Source organism: Tiliqua scincoides, chromosome 14 (genome assembly GCF_035046505.1).
Source record: "Tiliqua scincoides isolate rTilSci1 chromosome 14, rTilSci1.hap2, whole genome shotgun sequence".
NCBI classification, from domain to species: Eukaryota; Metazoa; Chordata; class Lepidosauria; order Squamata; family Scincidae; genus Tiliqua; species Tiliqua scincoides.
The window spans coordinates 11491813-11519145 of record NC_089834.1 but is presented as its reverse complement, the minus strand read 5'-3'; the positions used below and the strand labels follow the sequence as shown (position 1 = coordinate 11519145).

Genomic DNA, 27333 nt, shown 5'->3' with positions numbered 1-27333 from the left:
CCCACCGAGAGCGTCAATGTGAGACGAGGCAGGCACTGCACCAGCACCGGATTCTGGGCAGGGATGGAAGCGGAGCCCAACTCCTTCAAGGCGGGCACAAGGGCAAAGCCTCCAACCCCCTTTCCTCTCCAGAGAGCACCAGTGCCTCTTGCAAGGAACCAGCCTCACTCCCCTCCTCTGCTCACTAGGCAACCACCTGCTTCGCAGGCAGGTAGGAATGGAGGATGATTCCCTGAGAAGCAGCATTAGCCAGAGGTGTGTGCGTGAGGGCTTCCTTGCTCCATTGAGCCTAGCTGATTGCTGCACTGAGGAGCTCCTCTTGGGTGCCAGGCAAAGCTCAAGTAAGGCCAAAGTGGGAGAATGGGGGGGCATCTGGGGCCGCACCTGACACTGCCTGGCTGGAGCTGCCAAAGGGCGTCTCCTTCCTTCTTGCTGCTGCAGGTTTAGGGCTGGTGGCCACCCAGGCACCAGACAAGGGACCCTGTTTGCACAGCAGGTTGCAGCCGCAGATTCCAGGCCCAGCTTGGACTCCCCAGTCTGTTTTCTCAGAGACGGGCTCCTCTGTCCAAGGGCCTTGGATCAGTGATAGCTGTTCTAAAGCCAAGGCAGAAGCTGAAGCCTGCCTCGCCCGAGGAGCAGGCGCAGGGCAATTCCCAGCACGAGCCCCTGACATTCTCCAGACCACTCTTTGGTCCAGCACTCCCTTCCTGTTTCCTGCGGCTGAGGTGGCCCCAAGAAGTGAGGGCCAGGGGCAGGAAGGGGTCATCCCCCAAGTCCTCCCAGCGAAGCCTCTCCTGCCCTCTCACCACGCATCCAGGAGGACGTGCTCTGAAGCCACACAGAGCTGCCTTCAAGGGTACACAACTACACAGAAATTAAAAACCAAAATGCCAATTGGGGAGTGGGGGGCTTGTCATCCTCTGCTGGCCCCGACTGGCACAAAGACTGGCAAATTCCTGGTGGAAGGCAGACAGAGCGAGCCAACCCGCCGGCAGAGAGGCCGCCTGCATCCATTTGCTTCCCAGTTGCTGTAAATCACCCAGGCTGAAGAAGCCATAAAGAGAGACTTTTGCTCAGTCTCCTCCTCCGAGCAGCGGAAAGAAAGAGCAGTGCTGAGTAAGGTCTTCTTTCTGGGCAGGCGGCTCCAAAGCGCCCGGCCCCTCCTCGCACCTTCCCAGGAATGGCTTCCCCTTTCCAGCTCACGCATCTGGCCGCACACTGCGGCACGGGCAGCCCTGTTCCGCAGGCAGTGACATCACCGCACCTCGGCCTGCGTGCCAGAGGTCAGGCGCTCCAGAACAGAGAGCAGTAGAGGCTGTGGGAGCGGGCCCGGGGGAAGAGCCCCAAACAGACCAGCCCCCACTGTGGCACAAGGCCAGCTGTGCCCCCAACTGCACATACCCTCTGCCCGAGGCAGCTTCTTTCTCCTTGGGGCATCAGGCATTTCTTGTCCCACAATGCAACTCAAACATAGGAGCTTCCACCACACACACACAACCCCCCCGGAATTTCCTCTCACAGTCCTCATTTTGCAAGGCACGGGCAGTTAAGTTCTCATCGAAGGGCACGTCCACCACCCCTGCGGTTGTGATGCAACTGGGGAAGGCTCGTTTTCACTTCGCAGCAGCCTGTTCTTCCACCCTTGGCCTGGAGAGATGGGTCTCTTTGCTCTGCGCGGATTCTGCCAGAGGCAAGAGGTCAGAAGAGGCACCAGCAGGCAGCCGAATAAATAGTGGGTGGGGGGAGCGTCATCACCAGCTTGCCCCCCAGGGTCTTATGCACCTCCCTCCCCCCTACAACTGTCCTACTGAGAGAGAGACAGTCAGACACACACCATTTCTTCTGAAACGCAGACTGATTGAGCGCAGGCTCCAGGAAGGATGACAAACTGCGACGGAGGCTCCACCGGTACCATGAATTATGGCGGCAGAAGGAAGCCCTCACTTCTGCTGCCAGGAGATGATGACTGGCTCCCCACTCGCCTCTCTTCCCATCTGCTGTGCAGCAGGCAGGGCACAGGGACCCCCCCCCTTTAACTGAGAACAGAAAAGGGGCCTGAAGTTGGGGGTGGAAGAAGCAACAGGGGGTCCCCTCCCAGCAGCTACGCTGCCCCTCAGCCTGCCCAGGCGGATTCCGCAGGACCACCTCCGACAATCCCTGCGTCCTTCACAGGCACACAAACACTTCTGGTCACGTGGTGGGCAGAGCTGCTCATCCTCACAAGCCTTCATCTTGCTCTCTCAATCCTCTCAATCTTCCCGCTGCCAGGCAACCCTGTCAGGTGACCAACTGATGGGCAGGAGGGCAGCTGCAAGCCAACGGCTGCAGCGATGCACATGGATCCCACAGCAGGGGCATGGGGAGGACACGGCGCCTGTGAGGTCCATAGAGCCACCCGCCCCTCCCAGGTTAGTTGCGGGGGGGGGGGTGGGGGCGGGATGGCTGCTGCCAGGGCTCTCACCTTTCCTCGCTTAGCAGGATGGTTCTTTGAGAAAGAGAGCCTGGAGCCGTCTGCCTGGCAGGACTGACAGGCAGGCTTGTGAACAGATGGGCAGCCAGACAGGCAGCCAAGCAGCGCCTCCAAACTCGGCAGAAACCGCCTGGGGATCCTTGGCCAAGAATATCACAACAGAAAGACTTGGGGGCTCGCGGGCTGGGCTGAGAACGGCCACAGCAGCTCCCTCACCGAGACGCTCTGCAGGAAGGTCCCAGTCCAAACCTTAAAGCTGCGACGAGGAGCAAGTGGGAAGAGCCCAACAACCCTTTTCCAAGGATACCAAAGGCCCAGGTGCCCACAGAACACGACCAAGAGGTCATCAGCGCAGTCCCTCCTGAAAGAGGCAGTGAGGCGGCTGGAGAGGGGCTGGGTCTCTGACCCACGCGCCAGTGGGCAGCCTGTGCTCTGCTTCTGAGCAGCTGTCTAGTGGAACACAAAGACAAACTCAGCTGCACACGAGGACCATGTTCTGGGTTATTCTCTGACCAAGTTTCATGTTGCATTGCGCACCGGGATGTAGCCTGATCACCTGCTGGGTTCTGAAGAGACGCGAGGATCACCTCTCCTTTGCAGAGAACTTTGGGGACCCCAGCTGGGGCCTGGGCTGAGCCAGAGCAGGTGGACCTAAATCCCTAGTTGCCTGCATGCTCCCCCCAGTGGGCGAGGGTGGGCAGATTTCTGCCAGGGCTCGAAAAACTGGTGCAAGTGGGGGGGGGACCAACACCCACTCCTCCTGCCCCTGGACAACTGCTGCTTCAACCCAACTCATTTGCCCTTCACTGATCCCCCCCTTGACGCGTGGTTCTGCCCGCAGCCTATTTCCTAGTGGAAAGGATTCCAGAGACTGCTACTCCAGGCTTTTACCACTTGTTTGGTGGTAACTTTCCTCCATTAAGACACTGGACAATGCTCTCTCCCCAGCGCTGCTGCATTTTGGAGTCTGGGGCCAAGACGCCCTCCACTCCCACTCCTGCACTGCCAGGGGGAAGGCGGCTCCCCTCTCCTTGGAAGAATTCTCCAGGTACCTCCAGCCGCAACCCAAGCAGCTTTCTGGGCACCCTGGTGAGCAAGGGACACTCCCGTCTCCAGTCGCCAAGCCTGCTCTCTCACTCCTCCTTTGTGAGCAACTCCCAGGCAGGTCCCTGCAGAAACACACTTATTTTCTGTTCTTATCCAGCTAAGCAACGCTTCTAAGTTCGGGGGGGGGGGTATACCTCTAAACACCAGGTGAGGAGAACAAAGAACAGGATCTGAGGTGCACGCACACACTCCTTGGAGAGACACCTGGCTAGAGGCACCCACCTTGGGACTGACCCGACAGAACCGCTGCTCTTCAGACATCAGCTGTCCTGGGCCAGAGCCAGCTTGGCCGTGGCAGTGTTGGAGTGGCCTGGCCAGCCTGGCAATGCTCTCGCTCATCGCACTTTGCTTCTTCTTGGGAAGGCTTCTGTCTTAGGAGGAGGAATATAAACCTATAGAACATACGACAGCAAGCCCCTGGTCAGGGGGGGGCACACTTAGGCCAGGCCGTCTTCCCAAGACCTCCAGCCTGCAAAATTATGTGGGCCTGTTCAAAAACAGCGTGATGAGCCCCATGAGTAACCGAAGAGTTGCGGGCCTTGCTCCAGGGCCCTCCTGGTTGCCCAATTCCAGCCCCAGCCTGCTGTGTGGGGCAAGCAAGCCCTTTCCCTGGCCACAGTCCAGCTGCCGAGCTGCACCCACCTATCGGCGCTCCACCACGCACCCCCCCTTGAAATTCACAGCTTGATTGATGCCAGTGCTGCTGCTGCTGTGGGGGGGGAGTGCCATTTGGCGGCCAGCAGCAGTCAGACCTACTTTCTGTGGCACTCATCTCCTCCCCAGATTGGATGAAGGCACACAAGGGCTTCTCAGAGTCTCCCATGAGCCTGGCCAGAGCACCCAGGCCGCCTGGACTGGCCAGAAGACACGCCGGCTCCTGCAGTCTGAAAGGCAGCTTTGTGGGAGAAAGACCAGATCACGACACAAAGTCAGCGTGTGTGTGTGTGCGCGCTTGTCTGTCATTGTGCAATTAATTCCTGGCAGGTGCCCACTGATGGCTTTAATTTCTTGCAGCTCCTCTTCATTTTAACACAGCAGAAATGCAGGATGTGCTCATTAAAATGGGTCGTTTTGTTGCCGGACTGAAGCCTTTCGATGCCTTCTGTTTTCTGCAGAAGTGCGTGTGGAGAGAGAGCACCCTGATGATAAATTCATGAACTCTTTAGGGTCAAAGAGATTTTACTTTCAGGCAGAGAAGGCTGCCAAGGCTGCCTTTCTAGGTCATATGCAATCTGCTGGGATGTCCCTTCCAAGTCGCTCAGCAAAGCTTCTTGCTGGCCACTTCTTGCTGCATTTTGCTACGGTGGCAGGCTATGGAAGGCAACGAGATCACCGTTAGCTGGCGCACCTTCCTGCCCCTCGAGTCTGGTGGTTTCCCCAAGCTGGAGGGAAGCCATTGCCAGGCCAGAAGCAGACAAGCAAAGGGGAGAGACAAAGAAGCCAGCATTTCCACAGGGCCACTGAGATGGGTTTCAGGGACAAATGCTGCAGGGCGGCTGAGGAGACTGTGAACGGGGCACAGAGGACACCAGGGCGGAGGTGTGCTGACGGCTGCGAGTGAGACAGTCACAGAGAGCCTCACAGAGGTCGGCTCGTGGTTCAGCAACACGTATCCCCAGGAAGCTGGAGCCCTTCCCAGGCCCTCCCCTTCTCCCGGGGAAGGTCAGTGTGCAGCACCTCTGCTTGGGAGCCCCCAAAGCCCTCAGGGGCTCACTTCAGAAAGGGTGCTGCTCCGATCATCCCCTTCCACTCAGAAGACGCTTCCCGGCTCTCTGATCTCCGCAGGTTCTGGGTGGGCTCGCGTCACCGGTGCAGGGCTGCTGCCCACGCAGCATTTGGTCCCGCCTGCTCCAAGAGGCTTCCGGCCTCTCTGGAATAAGTCCAGTTTGCCTGTTCTCCCACCAGAGAAGTCTTCTGCTGCGAGACTGCCACAGAGCACCGCGTCCCAAACTCCCAGCATGCTGCCTTGACCCCCACGTGTGTGGAACATCTGCAGGCAGGTGGGGACCACAGAAGGAGGCGGAGCGCAGCGCTGCTTTCTAGGCGCAACGCAGAGGCACCCAGACAGAGAGGCAGGCTCCTCCTCAGTCGTTACTCACTTCCCAATGAACCGGTTCCAAGAAAACAGAGGGTTGAACGAGAGCCGCCTTCCATGGCTGCACGTATGCCCACCGCACCCCGTGGCAGCTGGGCCTGCTCCTTCTCCACCATATGCCAGCACCACTCACAACGCTTTCCGACTGTCACCCAGCAGCTGCAGGCACAGAAAGCTGCTTAGGGAGGAGGAATTTGCCTCCCACACTGGCACCTTCCAAGTCAAGCCTGAAAATCCACCCCCACCCAACGTGGGAACCGTCACAGCAGCTTCCGTGCAGATTGGAAAACCCGGCCGCTGGCTACTTGTTTGCGGGAAACGGGCATCACTGGGCACCAAGAAAGATAGAAGACACCATGTGCTCCTTTGTCAGACCCACGGAACGCCTCATCGGCCAGCATCGCTCCATGAGGCTATGCAGTGCACCCTCCTGAATGCCTCAACTCCTGAACATTACAGGGCACCAGGCAGCACAAACTGGGGAAGAAGCCCTTCCTTTGGAACGGCACCTGCGCTTCCGACACGTCTCCTGCTCTCCTGGAGCGTGACAGCCACACCCCTTGGCCTGCATTCAAATGCCCCGGCATTCAAGGACATACGGAGCAGCTCTGTCATCTCCCACAACACCCAGTTAGGTGCTTCCAGGAAACCAGCAAGGAGGACTCACTGTGGTTTCCCAGCAGCCAGGGTCAAGCAGCACATTGCTCCTGAAGCTAGAGGTTCCACAGACTCACTGAGGACAGGCCCAAGTCACACCTGGTGGCAGCAAGTTTCAGACATGGGCTGTCTGTGGCCGATTCCTTGCCTGCCCCAAGTCTTCTGCAATCCATTTCACCAGGTTACCCCCTGAGGCCTAGCATTAAGGAAGAGAAGAAAATCTCTCTCTCCACTTGCACGTAAACCATCTTCTGCTCCCTGGTCGCCTGTCTGCACACAGCCACAGGTGCCGGTATTTCGAGGCACAGGCATATCCAAGAAGCTTTCATTTTTTATTTAGCGCCCATGCGCTAGTCATGAAAAATTCACTCCCTCCAATCCAGCTGCAGGCGCTCGTCCTGTAAAATGTAATTTCCTTGAATGCATTCTGCGGAGGGAAGCACTGAAGCCCGCCCTCTCTGCATGAAATAAATATGGCACAGACCGGCAAAGTCCTGCAATCCCTCTCCATGGAAATGCTTCAGCGCTCAGCAGGCAAACACCGAGAGGGGAAGTGGGGCTTGTGGAGCCCTCCAAACACCCAAGAAAAGGTCAGAAAGCTGCAGGGGCTTCCAAGGAGGTCACCTGTCCTGCCAAGCCTTTGCCACCCCCCCCAAGCAGTACTGCTGCACCTTCCATGGATGCATGCAACCCAGGGGCCAGGCCTCCTGCAAGCATCAGAACCACACGGGCTGCAGCCCTGGAGGGGGGCGGGGGGCAAGGCGGCTGATCACCTCACACAGCACTGCCCTCAACAGGAAAAGGCAAAGCACAGGCCAAAGGCGCTATATAGGTGTTAAACAGGCACTATATAGCTGCTGTACAGGTGCTATGTAAGGTTAAATAGGTGTTATGTAGGTGCTATATAAGCACTAAATAGGTGTTAAACAGGTGCTATATATGTGCTAAATAGCCGCTATACAGGTGTTAGATAGGCATTATATAGGCACTATATAGGTGTTAAAAAGGTCTTAAGTAGGTGTTAGATAGGCACTAGATAGGTATTAATAGGCACTATATAGACTAGGCACTAGATAGGTGTTAAATAGACACTATGTAGGTGTTTGGAACTGCAACAGAAGGCATCTATCTCCAGACCAGATCTGACGGAAAGCTCCTCAACCTCTCCAGACTGAGAGCAAAGTCCAAAGTCCAGCTGAAATGTCTGTGTGACTTCCTCTTTGCCGACGATGCAGCTGTCACTACCCACTCTGCCAAAGATCTCCAGCAGCTCATGGATCGTTTTAGCAAGGCCTGCCAAGATTTTGGACTGACAATCAGTCTTAAGAAAACACAGGTCATGGTTCAGGATGTGGACTCACCTCCCTGCATTACAATCTCTGCGCATGAACTGGAGGTTGTCCATGACTTTATGTACCTTGGCTCAATGATCTCTGACACTCTTTCTCTCGATACCGAGCTAAACAAACGCATCAGTAAAGCAGCTACCACGTTTTCCAGACTCACAAGGAGAGTCTGGTCCAACAAGAAGCTGACGGAACATACCAAGATCCAGGTCTACAGAGCTTGCGTCCTGAGTACACTTCTGTACTGCAGCGAGTCATGGACTCTTCGCTCACAACAGGAGAGGAAACTGAGCGCTTTCCACATGCGCTGCCTCCGACGCATCCTCGGCATCACCTGGCAGGACAAAGTTCCAAACAACACAGTCCTGGAACGTGCTGGAATCCCTAGCATGTATTCACTGCTGAAACAGAGACGCCTGCGTTGGCTTGGTCATGTCGTGAGAATGGATGATGGCCGGATCCCAAAGGATCTCCTCTATGGAGAACTCGTGCAAGGAAAGCGCCCTACAGGTAGACCACAGCTGCGATACAAGGACATCTGCAAGAGGGATCTGAAGGCCTTAGGAGTGGACCTCAACAGGTGGGAAACCCTGGCCTCTGAGCGGCCCGCTTGGAGGCAGGCTGTGGAGCATGGCCTTTCCCAGTTTGAAGAGACACTTGGCCAACAGTCTGAGGCTAAGAGGCAAAGAAGGAAGGCCCATAGCCAGGGAGACAGACCAGGGACAGACTGCACTTGCTCCCGGCGTGGAAGGGATTGTCACTCCTGGATTGGCCTTTTCAGCCACACTAGACGCTGTGCCAGAACCACCTTTCAGAGCGCGATACCATAGTCTTTCGAGACTGAAGGTTGCCAATACAATGTAGGTGTTAGATAGGCATTATACAGGCACTATATAGGCATTAAAAAGCTGTTATGTAGGTGTTAGATAGGCACTAGATAGGTGTTAAATAGGCACGAGATAGACTAGGCGCACTAGATAGGTGCTAGATAGGCGCTTAGATAGGTGTTAAATTGACACTATATAGGTTTTAGATAGGCATTATATAGGCACTATATAGCTGTTAAAAAGGTGTTATGTAGGAGTTAGATAAGAACATAAGAACATAAGAACATAAGAACATAAGAACAGCCCCACTGGATCAGGCCATAGGCCCATCTAGTCCAGCTTCCTGTATCTCACAGCGGCCCACCAAATGCCCCAGGGAGCACACCAGATAACAAGAGACCTCGTCCTGGTGCTCTCCCCTACATCTGGCATTCTGACTTAACCCATTCCTAAAATCAGGAGGTTGCGCATACACATCATGGCTTGTACCCCATAATGGATTTTTCCTCCAGAAACTCGTCCAATCCCCTTTTAAAGGCGTCTAGGCTAGACGCCAGCACCACATCCTGTGGCAAGGAGTTCCACAGACTGACCACGCGCTGAGTAAAGAAATATTTTCTTTTGTCTGTCCTAACCCGCCCAACACTCAATTTTAGTGGATGTCCCCTGGTTCTGGTATTATGTGAGAGTGTAAAGAGCATCTCCCTATCCACTCTGTCCATCCCCTGCATAATTTTGTATGTCTCAATCATGTCCCCCCTCAAGCGTCTCTTTTCTAGGCTGAAGAGGCCCAAACGCCGTAGCCTTTCCTCATAAGGAAGGTGCCCCAGCCCCGTAATCAGCTTAGTCGCTCTCTTTTGCACCTTTTCCATTTCCACTATGTCTTTTTTGAGATGCGGCGACCAGAACTGGACACAATACTCCAGGTGTGGCCTTACCATCGATTTGTACAACGGCATTATAATATTAGCCGTTTTGTTCTCAATACCCTTCCTAATGATCCCAAGCATAGAATTGGCCTTCTTCACTGCCGCCGCACATTGGGTCGACACTTTCATCGACCTGTCCACCACCACCCCAAGATCTCTCTCCTGATCTGTCACAGACAGCTCAGAACCCATCAGCCTATATCTAAAGTTTTGATTTTTTGCCCCAATGTGCATGACTTTACACTTACTGACATTGAAGCGCATCTGCCATTTTGCTGCCCATTCTGCCAGTCTGGAGAGATCCTTCTGGAGCTCCTCACAATCACTTCTGGTCTTTACCACTCGGAAAAGTTTGGTGTCGTCTGCAAACTTAGCCACTTCACTGCTCAACCCTGTCTCCAGGTCATTTATGAAGAGGTTGAAAAGCACCGGTCCCAGGACAGATCCTTGGGGCACACCGCTTTTCACCTCTCTCCATTGTGAAAATTGCCCATTGACACCCACTCGCTGCTTCCTGGCCTCCAACCAGTTCTCAATCCACGAGAGGACCTGTCCTCTAATTCCCTGACTGTGGAGTTTTTTCAGTAGCCTTTGGTGAGGGACCGTGTCAAATGCCTTCTGAAAGTCCAGATATATAATGTCCACGGGTTCTCCCGCATCCACATGCCTGTTGACCTTTTCAAAGAATTCTATAAGGTTTGTGAGGCAAGACTTACCCTTACAGAAGCCATGCTGACTCTCCCTCAGCAAGGCCTGTTCGTCTATGTGTTTTGAGATCCTATCTTTGATGAGGCATTCCACCATCTTACCCGGTATGGATGTTAGGCTGACCGGCCTATAGTTTCCCGGGTCCCCCCTCTTTCCCTTTTTAAAAATAGGCGTGACATTTGCTATCCTCCAATCTTCTGGTACCATGGCTGTTTTGAGGGACAAGTTGCATACCTTAGTCAAGAGATCTGCAACTTCATTCTTCAATTCCTTAATAACCCTTGGGTGTATGCCATCAGGGCCCGGTGACTTATTGATCTTTAATTTATCAATGAGGTCTGAAACATCTTCTCTTTTAACCTCTATCTGACTTAACTCCTCGGTTAGGAGGGGCCGTTCGGGCAGCGGTATCTGCCCGAGGTCTTCTGCCGTGAAGACAGATGCAAAGATAGGCGCTAGATAGGCGCTAGATAGGTGTTAAATAGGCACTAGATAGACTAGGCGTTAGATAGGTGCTAGATAGGTGTTAAATGTACAATCCGTACAATCCGGCTCGTCCTCTTAGGTCATCAGAGAAGGCCTTTTTACAAGTGTCGCTGCCTAGGGAGGTACGTGGGGCGGCTGCAAGAAATAGGGTCTTCTCAGTAGTGGCACCAACGCTATGGAACTCCCTTCCCCTTGACTTAAGAATGGCTCCCTCTCTTGAGACTTTTCGGCGAGGCCTGAAAACCCTTCTGTTTAAACAAGCCTTCTGAGTTCTTTTTAACATCTTTTTAACATCTTTTATATTTTTATAGGGACAGACTGCGCTTGCTCCCAGTGTGGAAGGGATTGTCACTCCTGGATTGGCCTTTTCAGCCACACTAGACGCTGTGCCAGAACCACCTTTCAGAGCGCGATACCATAGTCTTTCGAGACTGAAGATTGCCAATACAATATATTTTTATAGGCCTGATTCTTTTATGATTTGCTGCTGCTCTATGCTCTTTTTACCGGACTATTTTTTATCTGACTGCTGTTTTTATGATATGTGTTAATATGTTTTTATTTGTTTTAAATTATGTTTTTAATCTGTTTTAACCTGTTGTAAGCTGCCTTGAGTCCCTTCAGGGAGAAAGGCGGGGTAAAAATAAAGTTGTTATTATTATTATTATTATTAAAATGGACACTATATAGGTGTTAGATAGGCATTATATAAGCACTATATAGGCATTAAAATGTGTTATGTAGGTGTTAGGCACTAGATAGGTGTTAAAATAGGCACTAGATGGACTAGTGCTAGATAGGCTCTAGACAGGTGTTAAATAGACAGTATATAGGTGTTAGATAGGTGTTATATAGGTGCTGTAATGTGTCAGCTGCTAGATATGTGCTAAATAGGTGTTAAATAAGCGCTATATAGGCATTAAATAGGTGCTATGTAGGTAGGCACTATATAAATGTTAGGTGCTAAATAGGCGCTATACATGTGCTATATAACTGTTATATAGGTGTTAGATAGGTGCTATATAGGTGTTAAATAGGCACTTTCAATACTACCTGCATCCCAGTGCTATGTTTTACTTTTGCAGGGTTGCAGGCCTGTGTATTGCACTGGTGTGTAAATGGAAGGATATGTTGCATGTTATTTCTATGTAGGCAAGACATTTTCCATGCATGCAGAGATGCATTTATTCTGTGCCAATTATTGTCACCTGGCTTGGCAGATAATGAATGCATCTTTCAAAAAAAAAAAAAAACACAACAAATTATTTTCTCTTCATGAAATTTGGGGGTTATGGGTCTTTGCTGTTTCTCCAGACTTATCCTTTCATTTTGCCCACCAGTATAGATACCTGACATCATTGCCCCCCTTGAAAAAACAGTTGCCCCCCCTCTAGAATCCTGGCTACAGGCCTGAAGTCAGCCCCAAACACCTGGTCTCCAAGGTACAGAGTCCAGCCCCAGAAGGAAGCCCTGAGCAGACCCCAGGACGGAGGGACAAGCGACCAAGGTTGGCGCTCCAAGTGCACATCCCAGGCACAGAGGGTGGCAGTAGCAGCAGCTCATGTGGCCCTTTCCCAGGCCACCTGCCAACCAACTCAACGCCAGGAAGCATCCAACTGGTCACCCTGCGACCTCCAGTGGCAGAAGTAGCATCAGCAGCCCAGGAAGCCTGTGGCATCGCCACAAGGACACTCCCAAGAAGCACGCCCACAACTGGAGCCCCAGAGAAGCCCCGCTGAACAGACTCCTGTGTGCAACCCTGGAATGCAGCGCCTCCAAATTAAAGACAGATTCTACAGCAGGGGACAGAGCTGGCAATTCCCCGCCCATCACCCGGAAAACAAGAGCCTGTTCGTTCGAAGGCGTCAAGTCACGTTCTCCGCTCTCCGGTTTCTATGCGCAGCCGGGGAGCGGATTCTGCTCACAAGGAGGACCCTCGGAACAGAGCATTCCCTCTCCTCCTCCCCACAGCATGCACGGTGGGGAGGGGGGCAAGCACTGCCCTTGGCCCATGCTGAAGACTGATCATGTGACCAACAGCTGGGGCCGATTAACAAGCAAGGGAGGGAGGGAGGGAGGGAGGAATCAGTCCTTGGCATTTTGTTGCATGCATTTTACCCCCAAGACGACGCAACACCCCACACCGCCACCACACCAGGATTTGCAGGGGAGGAAGGGGGGAGAGGGCTCCACCCCTTCCAGGCACCCCTTCCAGGTTCTCACACAAGTGATAAAGGGAGAGGACTGCAGAACACATGGTGGCTGGGAGGGTGGGGGTTGGAGAGACAACCAGTCCCAGCACGGGCTCCAGGGTGTCAAGGAAGAGGCATCAAATGCATGGGAGGGAGGGCTAACCCACCTGGGGTGCTTACTTCACCGGGCAGAGCACAGGAAGCTCTTTAGTCACAGCTCTGCCCTCAAAGAGCATTCGGGGGGGGGCTTCCACAAAACACCCACCAGGAGCTCAAAGGGGGACCACCAGCCCCCCCCTCAGTCTGGGGAACAGCCAGAGCAGCCTTCAGCCACTCAACGGCCCACACAGCTGTGCTGCTGCTCTGCTGTCCGCCTCCTCCAAGGCGTTTCCTGCTCCTACCAAGAGTCTGCAAAGAAAGGGAGGCCGAGGAAGAGGCTCGCCCAAGGCCCGTGCCAGAAGCCAGGCTGCCTGCCACCGCCATCGAGCCAAACCCAACTCCACCCAGGCCCCTTTGCCATTACCGGCAGGCTGCTCTGGGCACCGTCAACTCCTCCAATTCGGTGGAGCCCACAGCTCTGGAGGCCTGGTCTGGCCTCGCTCCACCACCCAAGCGTGAAATTCGGTCTCCCAGCTCTGCTGGAGCCTCTGGGACCAGACACCCCAAGCCAAACTGAGGCTTCCTAGAAGCAGGCAGGGGAATAAAGGCTGCCCTGAGCAGACTGTTCTCTGGGAGTCGAGAGACGAGGCTTATCCAGCCCCCCTCCAGGCCCAGGGCGGCCTCTGCTCCCCACAAGTAACATCAGGCAGCAGCACACCACAGATGCCAAAAGCCTAAATGCCACTTTGAAGCTCATCCAACGCAGGCGGAAACTGGCAGGGCTAGGAACAGCTCCGGGGCACAATTAGATCAGGCTGCAAGAACCACTGTGAGCCGTGCGGCTGTCCAAGCCCCTCAGTTACAGGCTCCGGGTCTCCCCAGTTGTTCTGCAAATGACAGAGGACAGAAGGAGATGCTGCCTTCAAGGAGGGGAGGAAGCGGCATCTGCAGGCACACCTCCTGGACCAGATGCCCACACTCCTTGCCAGTGATAGCAGACTGACACCCTCTGTGCTCCAGAGGCAGCGGAGCAACGCTCAGCCTGGTTGCGTGGAAACACCAGCGCCGCATCCGACAATTGCTGAGGGAAGAACTGCAATGCCCTTCTGAGCCACTGGGGCAAAAACAAAAGGCAGCCATGCTCCTGACCTACCACCTCCAGGCCACTCCTGGCGGCCCTCCTTTCCCAGAGGAGCCTTTACGGGATGCTTCAGAGCAAAGGCGCGCAAGGATGACGATGGCCGACAGGCGAAGGGACTGGCCAGTGATCAGACCTTCTCTGGGGCTATGAGCTGGAGGGAGCCTGGCAGAGGGTGGAACTGAAGATCCCTCAAAACAAGAGACTCCTTCCCCAGATGCCGGCGAGGCTCAGTTAGGAGCATGGCAGAAAAGGCTCCGGCCTGCCTGGGGGGAAGCACCGTTGCCGGGGGCTGGGTTCCTTGGTCCCGACGGCTGCTCCCAGGCAGGCCTTTGCCAGCAGACCCACTCCCACCTCCTAGAAGCCCCGGCAGGCGCCATTCCCCAGGGGGTCCCGGGCCTCCCTACCTTTGGCCACTTGGGGTTCAAGAGCCGGGCTTGGACGGCGTCATCCAAGGCGCGGTCGTACTGCTGCGTCTTCACGTACGCCGCAGAGCGGTTGCTGTAGAGGATGCAGTTCTGGGGGTCGACCGCCAGCGCCTCGCCGTATAGCGCAATGGCCTTCTGGAAGTCACCGTCGTGACAGGCCTGGTTGCTCTGGCGGACCCTCTCCACAAACTCGGCCTTGCTCAGCACGGGGCCGTCGGGGCTCCTTCCCTCCACCTGCCTGGCCGCCAGCAGAGGAAGCTGCCGAAGGGAGGGGGAGAAGGGGAATAAAAGGGTGCCCTCCGCCCCGGGCAGCTGCTCCTCCTCCGGCCCTTGCGCCAGCCCTGACGAGGCCGCGAGGAGCCGGGCCCCAGAAGGTGTTGGTGGCCCGGCCCCAGGTCCCCAGCACGGCGCCACGCAGTGGGCCCTGGGGCGATGCCAGGCGGCCCGCGGGGAGACCCGCTCTCCGCCCCCTGGCTGACCCCAGCCATGGCGGGGCGGGGCAGCTGAGGCCGGGGCGGAGCCTCCTCCCCGCCAGCCTGGGGGGCCTGGCCGGCGGAGTCGGGGGTCCCTGGCGGCCCAGGCCGCGGTGCCCCAGTGAGAGGCCTCCCGGCGCCCGGGCGGGCCACCGACCTGCCCGGAGGCCGAGCTCCAGGGCAGGGCCGCCCGGCCCTCTCCGAAGGCGCGACCCTCGACGCCCGCACTCGCCGGCTGCGAGCAGCGCCCCCCGGCCGAGCCCCGCGCCGGCCTGCGTGGCGGGCTCGGGCGCCTGGTCCGCCCGCGGCGTGGGGGGAGTAGAGCGGCCGCGCGCCTTCCCGGAGGGCCGCAGGGCGCCGGCCCCCTCCCGCGCGAGCGCGCCGCTGCCTGCGGAGGGGAGAAGGCGCGCAGCCGTCCCGCGGTCCCGGGAGCCCACCGACGGCTCGCGCGGGAGGAAGGGGGCCGCGCCTGCGGGGGGTCGGGGCCGGCTCGGCCCGGAGGGTGCCCGCCCTCGGAAGGGCCCGCGGAGACCCGCCGCCCCTCCAGCCTCACCCGGCGCTGCTGCCGCTCCCGGCCGGGGCCGGCCCGCCGCCGCTGCATGGCCGCCCCGCTCACGCCGCCCCCGCCGGGCCCCGCTCCCCGCCCGGCCCCGCCGCCATCTTCGGGCTCCGGCCGCTCCGCGGGGGGCGTCCAGACCCCGCCCGCCCGCCGGATGGGAGGCAGGACGACGCCGCCCGCGCGGAGGAGTCCCCGAGCGCCCCGCCCCGCCCGCCCGCCCGCCAGACAGAGACGAGGCTGCGGCCACTGGCAGAAAACTTTTAATGGTGCGCGGCGCTCAGGAGGGGGGCGGCGCTCGCGGCGCCTTGCAGGGCTGGGGCCGCGGCCCCTCGGCCTCTTCGCGGGCGCGCCGCCGCTTCCTGCCGCCGGGGGGCTGCAAGAGAAGGAGGGCCTGAGGAGGGCCGGCCTGGCCCGGCACCCGGAGCCCCCCCCCGTTCCCAGGCAGCCCGGGCCCAGCACTGCCCCCCGCCGAGGCAGGGAGCCCCCGCTGGGCTCCAGCGGGCAGGAGGCTGCTGCCCCCCCCCCGCCTCCTTCCAGCCCACAGCACAGCAGGCTTTCCACGGACAGAAGCCCTACCGGAGGGGGTGCCTCTGGGGCGGGCAGAGGGGCCTGCGCCTGGGCCAGCAGCTGCCGGAAGGTGCGCTTCATGCCTTCGTCCTGTGGAGAGAGGTCAGCCGGGCTGAAAGGCAAGTGCGGGCAAGCAGGGAAGGCCAGTCTCCAGCTGCAGGCCTCGGCCCACCCAGGTGCCTTCTCTGAAACCCCACTGCAGGTCCCCCGGGGAGGGCTGCGCTGGACGCTGCCCAAGGCCAGAGGCGGACGCCAGAAGAGCCCCACAAGCACCATGGAGGCAGTGCACAGGCTGCCCCCTTCAGCCTCTGCTTGCGTCAAGACCACCCAGCACCACTTTCCTGTTTGGAGCCTGGACAGTGGTCACAAATGAGGGGGCACCGTCCGTCGTCAGCAGAGGAAGCACACACGGACAAGGCTGCTCGGGGGAGCATGTACCTGAAGCCAGGGATGCTCCAAGGCAGCCTCTAGTTTGAGGCGCTTATCTGGATCCACCGTTAGCAACTTCTGGACAAGGTCAAAGGCTGCAGAGACACAAGCATGCCAAACACGCCCACTCAGCGGGCCAGGCCTGCTGCAAACCGTCCACAGAGCCTGGGAGCCAAGGCACAGATCAAACTCCCACCACCACAAGCACATTCGTTCTGCGCTCCAGGACCAGCTCCCTGCCTGCAGGCTGAAGCTCAGTTCCCACCAAAAAGCCTCCACCCGTCAGCCAGGAGACCACAAGCAACAGCCTCCCCCTCTGCAGGCACCCACTGGGTGCATCACAAAGTGAGCATGGAAAACTGCTCCAGGACTCCATGAAGCAGTGGCACGTGCTGCTCCGTGAGAACAGCAGGCCATGCGCTCCCAGTCACCTGCCGCACCCCACCTCAGAATCAAGCACAACAAGCCGTACCCTCCTTCGACACATGCTTCCACCTCTCTGCGCAGTAGAAGTAATCCCCCCTGGAGATCTGCTCCTTCAGAGACAGCCGAGTGTTCTTGTTCTTGTCAGAGAAGGGCGGGTACCCAGACAGGCTAATTCAGAACAGCCAAGAAGAAAAACGGCCCACATCCATTAACCAGAAAGCCGGGGGCGGCTGCGACCAAAGGCTGCATCCACGCTGGAGGCAGCAGCACTTCCAGGTGTGAGGCTAGCAGCCCACCTTCAAATCCGTGCTCAGTGATACAGCTCGAGAAAGGCTCCTAAGGATGTTGCAAGGGTCAAGAGGGAGCAAGCAGCAACTGTTACCCTGCACATGCCCGTTCTCATCTGATCTTGGAAGCTAAGCAGGGTCAGGCCTGGTTAGTACTTGGATGGGAGACCGCCTGGGAATCCCGGGTGCTGTAGGCTTCTACCGTAGTCTTTCCAGACTGAAGGTTGCAAACCAACAAGAGGGAGTAGGAGCCTAGTCCTACCCACCCTTACTTGGAGGAAAGTCACACTGATGCACAGTGTGCATGCGTGGGTTGCAGCCTCACTGTCCCGGCAGAAGCACCTGCTCCAAGGCAGATCCATACTCACTCACACCTGGGAGGGGAAGCCTGGGCACTCCACAAGTGGGTGCATCCGCCCCGCCCAAGTTCTCACCACATAAAGAGGATGACGCCCAGACTCCAGCAGTCCACAGAGCGCCCGTAGCCAGCTGTCCCGTCCTGAACCTCAGGAGCCAGGTAGTCAGGGGTGCCGCACAAGGTTTTCATGAGGGAAGTTTCTCCAAGAATTTTGGATTGTCCAAAATCAGTAATCTTGCATAAGGATAGAGAGCAGGAGTCAGAAACCCCAAAGTGGTTTCAGCCGTGCCTGTCACGCAGGTGGCCTACTGTGCAGCACACGCCTTTCCCACACCTCCTGAGGGGGCGGTTTTGCCTCAAGCAGAAGGTGCCTCTGGGGCCAGATTCCACAAAGCCGGGGAGGGGAGGGGAGGGACGCCCAGTAGGCCACCACCCGGAAACACCACGTCCTGTGTGCCACCCCTCCCACCACACACACTCCCACCTGCACTGCGCACAAGGCAGAGAAGCCAGCTCAGGTTTTGTCTCACGGGAGTCTCGCGTTGCCCTCGGTCTCTCTCAGGCATTTCACTGCATGTTAAGCGGGTGGCAGGCCTTGGAAAGTCGCTGGCACTTGCAGACTGAGATCAGGTGTCGGGCAGCGCCATTGCAGAGAGACTGCGAGGCCCTGGGAGGGGTGGGATTCGTAGGCACCTCCCGCTCACCTTGATGAGGCAGGTCTCCTCGGGAGACGAGAGGAGAACGTTTTCCAGCTTCAGGTCCCGGTGAATGATGCCATGTTTGTGAAGGTACTGGCGAGGGGCCCCAGAAGCAGAGAGGGGGCACAGTTAACGGGCAGGCACAGGACTGCAGCAGCAGCTCTCAAGCCTCTGCCTTTCACAGGAGAGCCCACAGACCGCCCCCTCCCCACTCCAGTGACCCCAGTTGGAGAAAACAGTCACACCTCCTGGTGGCTGCTGGTTCTCAGAGCTGGAGCAAAGCCAATTTCAAGAGTTGCCAGGGCAAGGGGAGTGAGCTGGGCTGTGACTACCCCTCCACAGGGCTGCTGCTGCCAGCTCATGTCCAAGGAGTCCCAAAGAGGAAGGTTCCCGTGTTTGCCCCACTGTTGTCCTTCAAATGTGAAGCCATGACCAGGCCCCCTAGAAATGCCTTTGGCCCCACTTCTTGCAGACTGCAGAGAAAGCAGTTTCTGCTGTGGGACCATTTGAGTTTCCTGCTTATTCTTCCCTGGGTATCTACGGACTGGTGTTTTGAACTTTGTCGGTTATAAGCAGCCTTGAACGTTTCTCCAGGGGAAGGCAGGGGGAACATATTTCTGCAAACATTTTAAATTTATTGTCCCAAGACCCTGGTGGAGCAACCCCAGATAAGCGATCCAAGCTGCAAGTGCCGAGCTAGTCTTGCAGGAGAAGACACACAGCAAAGCACCAGCAGACAAGCCCTCGGAGGACTCCAGCAGGGGCAGTGTCATCTGCTGACAAGAAGGCAGCGCTCTCACAACCCAGGACTGCAAACACCACCCCTGGAGGACCAGAGCAGCCAAGGACATTACATTGCCTGTTGCCTTCCCTTGCAAGTAACAAAAGTTAGAGCCCTTCTAGGCAGGCCACTAAAGAGAGGCTCCAAGATAAGCCCCCCTTGTGTGGGTTGTCCTGCGTGCCATGTTTTGAAGAAGCGTGTCAAGCCATGCAAGGCAATCCCTTGCTCGCACCCAGGCTGCTAGAAGAGGCTGCCATCACCACTGCCCTCCATTAGCACCGGCAGAGATACCCACAGATGTGCTGTAGCGGTCAAGGCAAGCCTTGCACCTGCAGTGACTGAGTTCGGAGGGTTACCTGTACAGCCAACAGCATCTGATAGAAATAAAGCTTGCAGGTTGCTTCACTCAACCTGGCTGGTCTCAGGACCCTGTCAAACAACTCTCCACCTTTCATCCTGAAAGACAAGAGGAACGCGAGGCAAGCTAAAGGCGGAAACCAGTTTTGCCTGCCCCTGGAAAGAACTTCTGCTGGAAGGCAGCTCTTGCTACGTGGCAATCCAGAACTGAAGACTAGCGAGGAAGCCAGTGGGATGGTGAGAGGAGCTATGCTGCTCGTAGAAAAGTCTCTGAAGGGTACCCACCCCACAAGACAATGAAGAAGCCGTGGCATCTTGGAGGGAGCAGGGCTCCCCGTGAGCATGGCTCTGTGATCACAGATCAGTGGGCTATGGCACTCAAGACCACCAACACCATCCTCCTCGAGGCATTTGACAAACAAAGAAGGGAGGGAGCACCTAGACAGGACTATAAAGAAAGCAAGGACTCTCAAGAAAGCACTGCCCAGGTTTGATGCTTTCCAACCACCGTCATCAGAACATTTTGAATTGTTTAGTGATAGCAATGCTGAAGTCACGGGGAAAAGACCGAAGGAGACTGCCCGACGGCTCCTGCGCGGGTCCTCAGGCCAGGAGTGTGACAACCGTGATGCAGACACTGAAGCAAGAACTGACAACTTACAGCTCCAGCACAATGTAGAAATCCTCCCCCTCGAAGAAGTCTTTAATCTTGATTAAGCAGGGCTGTGATGAGCAAGATTGGAAAAGCACTTCAAAATAGTGTTAATAATAAAAGGTCCGGGCGCCTTCCAGGGACCACAAACCCCCACAGTGAGGTGTCAAGGAGAGCAGGGATTTGCTCACGAACTGGCACACGCAAGGAGAGCCACGGCAAGGGATTCCCTGCCACGGCCCAGAGGCCTTCCTTTCCCCCCTGAGTGTCACATCAGAAGACAAGAAGTTTTCCTCAGAACCATCACTGAGACTTTCTAGTCAGCACCCCAGGGGGAGGAGCTGGGTGACACAGGCTCCTAGGCCAAGGACATACTCACATGGTCAACCTTCTTCAAAATCTCCACTTCTGTCTTCTCGTTGAATGGCTTGTCCTGCTTTGAAACGGTGGAGCAAAACCGCCGGTCACTTGTGCAGCTTGAGCAAGCGCGGAGGAGGGCTGCCCAGCGGCAGGCACCTGTGTGGCTCAGCCCAGGTGGCTATGCAGCAAGACGCCTGCCTTTGCTGTAACCCCCCCCCCGGGTGCCGCTGCTTCCTCCCAAGGCAGACTACTGTGGGGCCCATCCAGCTGAGGAGTGATGGCGGCAGCAAGCCAGTGTTCCAGGCAAGGGTCTTTCCCTGCCCTACCTGGAGATGCTGCTGGGGCTGGAACCCCTCACATATTCTGCAGAGGTTACAACCGCCACCATGCCCCTTGGAAGACTTTGTGGCTGCAGTGTTTTTAGGACTGAGTAATGCACTGCTTCAGACTCTGCCAAGCAATATTCTGCATAGATAAGTTGGCACCTGCTGCTTTAATTAGTGGGCATCACGTGGCAAGATCTTTTCTGTTGTCTTTTCCCTTCCCCACGAAAGGGGCTTTTCCAAAGTCCTGCCTCCCCTATCCCTCCCTGCTCAGGGGACCAAGACCAACGAGGCACTTACGTTATCCGGCAACACGTCTGCTGCAAACCTGCGCTTGTTTATTATCTTTATGGCCACTTTGTGGTAGGTGGACCTATCAAAGGCCAGCTTCACCTCTCCGCAGGCGCCGCTAGCAGAAAAAGGAAAGCAGACATTGTAGCCTCGGGTGGGGGCAGCCAATGGGTGCCGGAATGCACTGCTCAGGCCTTCCATTCTCTGTTGTGGGGGGGGGGGGCTTCAGGTTGTTTCCCCTGCATGCAAGGCACACATTCAGAACCACTTCAGGGTGGCCTTTCAGTGCTGGCCTCGGTCACTAGTTAAGCTGACAGGGCTCAGTAGCCTCAGATCTCACACTCTGCAACCAAGACCAAGAAAGAAAGATCTGGTGTCTCACTCTGCTGCCTGCCTCTCCCAGCTGGACTCCGCAGGGCTGAACCGAGCAAAGAGCCTGCTCTCATTTCAGCCACTGCAGGAGCTCCTTGTCTCATGGTTCGAATGCAAGACTGAGAGAAGCCCAGATAAAGGTGGCCACAGGTGTGGCACTTTTCATTTCTGACCTGATCTTGCAGAAGACAACGGAGTGTCAAAAACAGATTAACCTCCAGCTGGACAGGCAAGGGAGCAGCTGCGCAAGAGAGCCACTCCAGGATCATGAAGATCCTCCATGCCAGTGAGAAAGAGAGCCTTCCTAGAGTCCTGCTTTTTTAAAAAAAAAAAAGGTGGAAACAGATGCACAGTCCAATCCTAGCCACACTTTCCTGGGAGTAAGCCCCATTGACTCTAGCGGGACTTCTGAGTAGACATGCATAGGATTGGGCTGGCAGTCAGGAAGAGACTTAAGGCCTGGGGTTGGCCCATAACCAGACAGGCGGAGCCCAGCACTGCCAGTGAGACACAACAGCCTGGCCCTGGTTCAGAGCAGCTCAGCTCCAGCAGCAGGATTTGAAGATCCTCAGCCAAGCAAGCTGCCGACTGCGACGTCACCTCCACAAAAGGATTCTCAGCATGGCCAGTTGCACCACCAAAGCGCAACACAAAACAGTGACCCTGCTTGGCCACATGCCAGCGGCCCCCCCCCCCAGATAGTACAGCAGGGAAAATGCTGGAGGTAGGCAGAAAGAGCCCCACCCTCAAATCCCTCCGAGCACACACAGCTCCAACTTACCGGCCCAAAGTTTTGGATATGATATATTTGTCTCTGAGCTCCTTGGGGTACTCCGACTGCAGACTGTCCTCCATGAGATCAGAGAACACAAACACTGGGGAGAGGGGTGGAGAGCAGAGCCCGTCACTTAACATCCCCAGAGCCCCTTTCTGGCGAATCCAGTCATCGCCACTGCAAGGAGAAGGTGCCTCCAGTGTTGTAAGAACGGAAACGAGGGGGACAAGAGGCCCAGAAACGGCCCTTTTTGAGTCACACCAAGTGCTGCCGCACACGCTGGTCAGAATCCAAGCATTCGAAGCAGCTTCCAAGAACATCGGTGCCAGCGAGAACCCACTACCTGCAATTGCTTCCAAAGAAGCAGAAGCACCTGCAAAGAGCCATGGACCAGCCCTGGGTGGCAGAGCGGCAGCACACCCAGGCAGAAGGCCCAGCACAGAGGCTGTCTGTTCAGAGCACCCCGGCTTGTGCGCTCACCGTGAAAATGCTTTCTACGCCTGTGGCATGGAACGCCCAGCCACAAAGAGCTGGCAGAGGCTCTGAAAATTCAAGACTCCTTGGCACAGTCATCTCAAGGGACAGCTTAATGCTTGCAGCAGGACTGGTGTGGGGCTGAAGGAACAAGCCGCTGCAAACAAGCACCCCTCACCTTTGTTATGGGGCAGAGAGAGTGCAATCTCGGCATTGTGGGTCAAGGGGCACTTCCTTCCCTTCTCAAGGCGCTCTCCATTGACAAAAGTCCCGTTTGCGCTGTGGTCTTCAATGTAAGCCATGTAGCAGCTTTTGGGTTCCAGCTCCTTGGAGAAGGAACAATTAGGAGGCACCTCGGGCAAGACGCAACGACACACCGGCTGCTGCTGCCTGCCTGTCGCCAGGCCTGAACATAATTGGTAGGCGGTGCGTGTCTCTGCAGGTCCTCCCCATGGTGGGAAACACGGAGGGCTCAGGCAGCATGACGTGAGCCAGGCAGGACTGCCAACTGAGAACGCCTGCAAGGCCACCAGCAGAGTCTGGCAGAGGAACCTTCTGCCAAGAGTCGCCCCTCACAGCCTCTCAGGCTGGACCTCGAGGAGAACAGGGAATCTGCAGAACTTACCCTTACTCTTAAAATGCAAAAGTGCCTCTTGCTGTACTGCTTGTAGAGCTCCGTCTCTCCAAAATTCACCTTGCCAAAGGTGTAATCGCAGGAGGGGTCCCGTCCAAACCAATACTCGTTCTTCACGCAGACTGGGGTGGGAGGAAGCAGAGTGCAGCAGGCCAGCAAGTTACCACCACCCATGGACATGCTTGGGAGGCGGGGAAGGGTCAGGGAGACTGGGGCCGATCCCGCCTGACTTTCAGCGCAGGCTGCGACACGCGCTCCACCGGTGCTGGCAAGCCGGATGGGAAAGCGCTCGAGCCTTCTCCAGCAGGCGCCCTGCGGACCGGCTGGCCGCCTGCTCAGCCTCGCTGGCGTCCGAGGAAGGGTCAGCACCAGGGACAGCGCCGGCAGGCAGGGGGAGCGCGTGGCGCCGAGGCAGGGCTGTGGCGGGGGGGGCGCGGCCGTGCGCTGGCTGAGCGCGCCCGCTCAGCCTCGCTGGCGTCCCGGGAGGGGCGGGGAGGGGCGGGGCGGGCACGCACCGCAGCTGGGGAGCCCCTCGGCCAGGCTGAAGAGGCGCCCCCAGGGCTGCGGGCGGGGCTCGGGCGCGGGGCCCGGCTCGGGCTCCTCGGGGATGGCGGGCAGGTCCTGGGCGGGCAGCGTGTCGAGCGAGCTGAGCGTGCTGGAGCCGGAGCCGGAGGAGCTGGACTGGCTGCCGCCCTGCGTGGCCGTGGCCGTGGCGGCGCCGGCGCCCTCCTGCGACATCGCGAGCCCGCCGCCGAGCCGAGCCTGGCGCCTTCTCCGGGCCCCGCCTCCGCGCAGGGCACGACGGGAGGGGCGGGGCGCGCGGCCCGCCGGGAGTCGTAGTCCGGGATGTGGCGCCCGGCGGCGCTGAGGAGAGCCGTGCGGCCGGGGCTGGCGCGCGGCCGGGCCCGCGCCTCGGCGGCCGCCTGCTGGAGCTGCGGGCGGCCCTGCGCGGCCTCGCCGGCGCCCCGCTTCTGCCCGGCCTGCCGCGCGCTGCAGCCCCCGGAGCCCGGCACGGACCTCTTCCGCCTCATGGGCTGGTGGGTGGCGCCTCCGGGCCGGAGCAGGGCGGGGCCGGTGGAGCCTCCCGGGCCAGGAGCAGTCTACCTCCGGCCTGACTAGGAGCTGAGCCTGGCCGTGGTGCGGCCTGCCCGGGCCTGCCCCCCTGCCCAGCGTCCCCACAGCCTCCCCCCTCTCGCCCTGCAGTGAGCCGACCTTCCGCCTGGACGTGGCGCAGCTGCAGCAGCAGTTTCGGAGCCTGCAGCGCTCCCTGCACCCGGATAACTTCAGCCAGAGGCCGCAGGTGGGTGGCGGGAGGCCCTGCTGCTGCTGCTTCCGTGGGGGGCACAGGCAGGCACCCCCTACTCTGGAGGTCAGCGAGGCCACCCCAGCCATGACCCTGGCTGGTGGGAGGGAGGCAGGACAGCCCAAGGGGCTTCTGCCAGCTGGTGGGGAGGGCGCTGGGCGATCGGGGCTGCCCTCCCTCGCTGGGACGGGCTGGGGCACCCCTGCCTCTCTCCCAGCCTCTCCCTTCCTCACAGGCAGAGCAGGGCTTCTCCGAGCAGCAGTCCTCCCTGGTCAACAAGGCCTACCGGACCCTCCGGAGCCCCCTCAGCCGGGGCCTCTACCTGGTAAGGCATGGGGGGAGCAGCTGCCCTTGGACGAGAGCAGGCTGGAGGAGCCAGGCTCTTCATTCCCGCTCCTTCCAAAAGGGAGACCAGGCCCCGCGTGGGAGACCGAGTGCCCGTCCTGTGTTCCAGCGATGGCACTCGGGAAACAGCCCTGGCCTGCAAAAGGCTCTGGAAAAGGCTGTTTACAGAGGAACAACTATGGTTCCCTCACCAAGTGGTGGGGGGTTCTGCATTCGAAAAGGCCCTGCACGGGGCTCCCTTTCAGATCTCCTCTGATGCGGAGGAGGTCCTGCCTTGCACCTGCTGGCCACGGCGCTCACAGTCTCGCCTGTCCTCTTTGCTGTCTCCAGGGCAGCCTACGTGTGTTCTTTGGCTTCTACCTCAGTAGGAGATGATGCCTTTTCTGCCTGCTGGAGCTGCAGCGTTTCAAGTGCAGCCCCTCCAAGAGCCCATCTGCAGCAGTCCATTCTCCAGCAGCTTTGCAAACCCTTCGGTTTTCTCTTGTCAGCTGGAGCTCCACGGGGTGGAGCTGGAGAAAGGGACGGACCCCGAGGCGGATCTCGACTTTCTCTCGGAAGTCTTGGAAATGAATGAGAAGCTGGCACAGGCTGGCAGCGATGGGAAAATAGAAGCACTGGAAGCCGACCTTGCAGGTGTGGGAGTGGGGGCTGCCACTGCGGGCTGGTTGCAGAAAGACCCACAGAGGGATGGCTGGGACTGAGTGAGATTCCCCCAAGCTCTGTGCACAGGACCCCAGGCACCCTCCCTGGCCGCAGGCGGGGAAGGCCGTGAAGTGGGCTAGATGCAGTGGGCTTTGGCTGTGTGGATGGCAGCATCTTGATATTCCTGCAGCGGCAGCTCTGGGCAGCTTGGGCTCACCCTGCCCAGATCTTGGAGTTTCTCTGACAAGCAGGCTCTTCTCTTCCTCCTTTCCAGCTAAACAAGAGGAGCTGACTGAGGGCGTGAGCAGAGCCTTTGACCAAGGTAGGGGTCTCCTCCACCCTGTGCAGCACACCATGTCTCCCCCTAGCCTGCTAGGCAGTTTGCAGAGCTCCAAACACTGAGCGCTGCTGAGACTCACAGGCAGAACATGTCAGCTTATGGAGCAGACACTCTACACCTTGGATGTTCCTTAAAAGCCAAGATAATTCAACCATGCCTGCTGCCCTCCCATCAGGACTGGACTCAGCAAAGACCTGCGCTCAGGCGGAGGGTCCCCCCGCCCCCGGCAGCCCAGCTGCTGGGCTAACTGGTGTGATCTGTTGGCATCTGATGTATTTATTTATTTATACAGGTATTTATATACCGCCTTTCTTTGGTCATCAGATTTACATAGGCAGGCTGCTCTAAACCCCTGCAGGGATTTTTACAATTGAATAGTTCTCGTCTTTCATAGAACTCCTTGTTCCAGCTGGATTCCTTCCCAGTCTGGCCTCTCTCTGGCCCTTCGCCTCCCACGCGCCACTTGACGGCCTCTCTGCCACCGAGGTTGTTTTGAACTGGCAGCCTCAGATCTTCAGGCATACAAGACGGCTGCTCTACCATCTGAGCCAGACCTCCTGTCCTCATGTAGTTTGGATGCGTGGAGGTGTTGTCTGCTAACAGTGTGCAGAGAATAAATCTGGGGGAATTTTTTTCTGTTTAATTGCAGGTGATCTTCAGGGAGCCAAAAAACTCCTGGCCAAAATGAAGTATTTTGCAAACCTGGAGGACAAGCTAAAGGCGAAGAAGGTCTCTTCCTGACTCGACTCTTTTCCTCACCTTGTGCCTTTGCTAGATGGCTGCAGCCAGTAGAGCCCTTTGCGCTCCTCCTGGCATTTGCCTCCTGCTAGGAAAAGAACTGGTAGAAAGCAAAAGCGCACAAGAGGACTCCAGGCCTTGCAGTGTCTTCCTGCTCCTGTGTCCAGCCACAAGCCTGGAGATGCCATTGGATAACTGCTGCTGCTTGGCTGAGGCCTGATTCTGCTGCATGTGCAGGCAGTGCCCAAGGCAGCCCCCCTTGTAGCTGGGAGCCCTTTTGAGGCCACAGGGCAGGTAGAAAGCAAAGCAAAGGTGGAGGCATTTCTTGATTTTGTCAATAAAAAAGGTTAGAATAGATGGCGAGTCACCACCCTGGGATGAGATGGTGGGGTTTGTTATGCTGTTTTGTGGCAAAAGCAAGCTTGCGAACTAGCAGGGCCCTGCAGTACAGAGCTCCAGATTCTCAGCATGCAGCGCTCTAAGCAGAGCCTTGCTGGGTCAGGCCCTGGTGGGCCCAAGAGCAGCCAGGTAATGGCAGGAAGGTGGCCAGCAGCCTCCCTGCCTCTCCGCACATTCCCAGCAGCTGCTGTTTAGAGGCCTCTTTCCCCTTGAGGTTTCGTTTATCACAGTGCCGTCTGTGGGCCCAATCCTATCCAACATTTCAGCA

The 27333-nt window shown here is 57.5% G+C and overlaps 4 protein-coding genes and 1 pseudogene across 5 annotated transcripts in view; 2 read left to right on the top strand and 3 right to left on the bottom strand.

The window, feature by feature from the left end:
• TTC28 (tetratricopeptide repeat domain 28) overlaps positions 1-15562 on the bottom strand; it is a 50483-nt gene extending 34921 nt beyond the window's left edge. For both annotated transcript variants that reach the window (XM_066610062.1, XM_066610063.1), the window contains exons 1-2: positions 15509-15562; positions 14462-14740 (exon numbers count right to left, since the gene is read on the bottom strand). In XM_066610062.1, coding sequence (XP_066466159.1) covers positions 14462-14740; positions 15509-15556 — 327 coding nt within the window. In that variant the 5' untranslated portion in view covers positions 15557-15562. The remainder of the gene's footprint in view (positions 1-14461; positions 14741-15508) is intronic.
• Positions 15563-15768: 206 nt separating this feature from the next.
• Positions 15769-23352, bottom strand: LOC136634527 (serine/threonine-protein kinase Chk2-like). Its single transcript, XM_066610071.1, has 13 exons — positions 23290-23352; positions 22843-22990; positions 22197-22290; positions 21053-21161; positions 20449-20502; positions 20079-20140; positions 19417-19516; positions 18286-18372; positions 17658-17815; positions 16983-17104; positions 16520-16605; positions 16091-16171; positions 15769-15887 (listed from the first exon to the last, which is right to left on the bottom strand). Exons 2-13 carry the CDS (start codon positions 22964-22966, stop codon positions 15792-15794), a joined length of 1173 nt encoding a protein of 390 aa, XP_066466168.1. The 5' UTR covers positions 22967-22990; positions 23290-23352; the 3' UTR covers positions 15769-15791.
• Positions 17301-17420, top strand: LOC136634583 (5S ribosomal RNA; annotated as a pseudogene).
• On the bottom strand, positions 23137-24036 carry LOC136634468 (serine/threonine-protein kinase Chk2-like). Its single transcript, XM_066609976.1, has 2 exons — positions 23814-24036; positions 23137-23420 (listed from the first exon to the last, which is right to left on the bottom strand). Exons 1-2 carry the CDS (start codon positions 24034-24036, stop codon positions 23137-23139), a joined length of 507 nt encoding a protein of 168 aa, XP_066466073.1.
• Positions 24037-24144: 108 nt separating this feature from the next.
• Positions 24145-27036, top strand: HSCB (HscB mitochondrial iron-sulfur cluster cochaperone). Its single transcript, XM_066609975.1, has 6 exons — positions 24145-24335; positions 24502-24598; positions 24837-24926; positions 25435-25579; positions 25863-25910; positions 26578-27036. Exons 1-6 carry the CDS (start codon positions 24145-24147, stop codon positions 26667-26669), a joined length of 663 nt encoding a protein of 220 aa, XP_066466072.1. The 3' UTR covers positions 26670-27036.
• Positions 27037-27333: the final 297 nt, after the last annotated feature.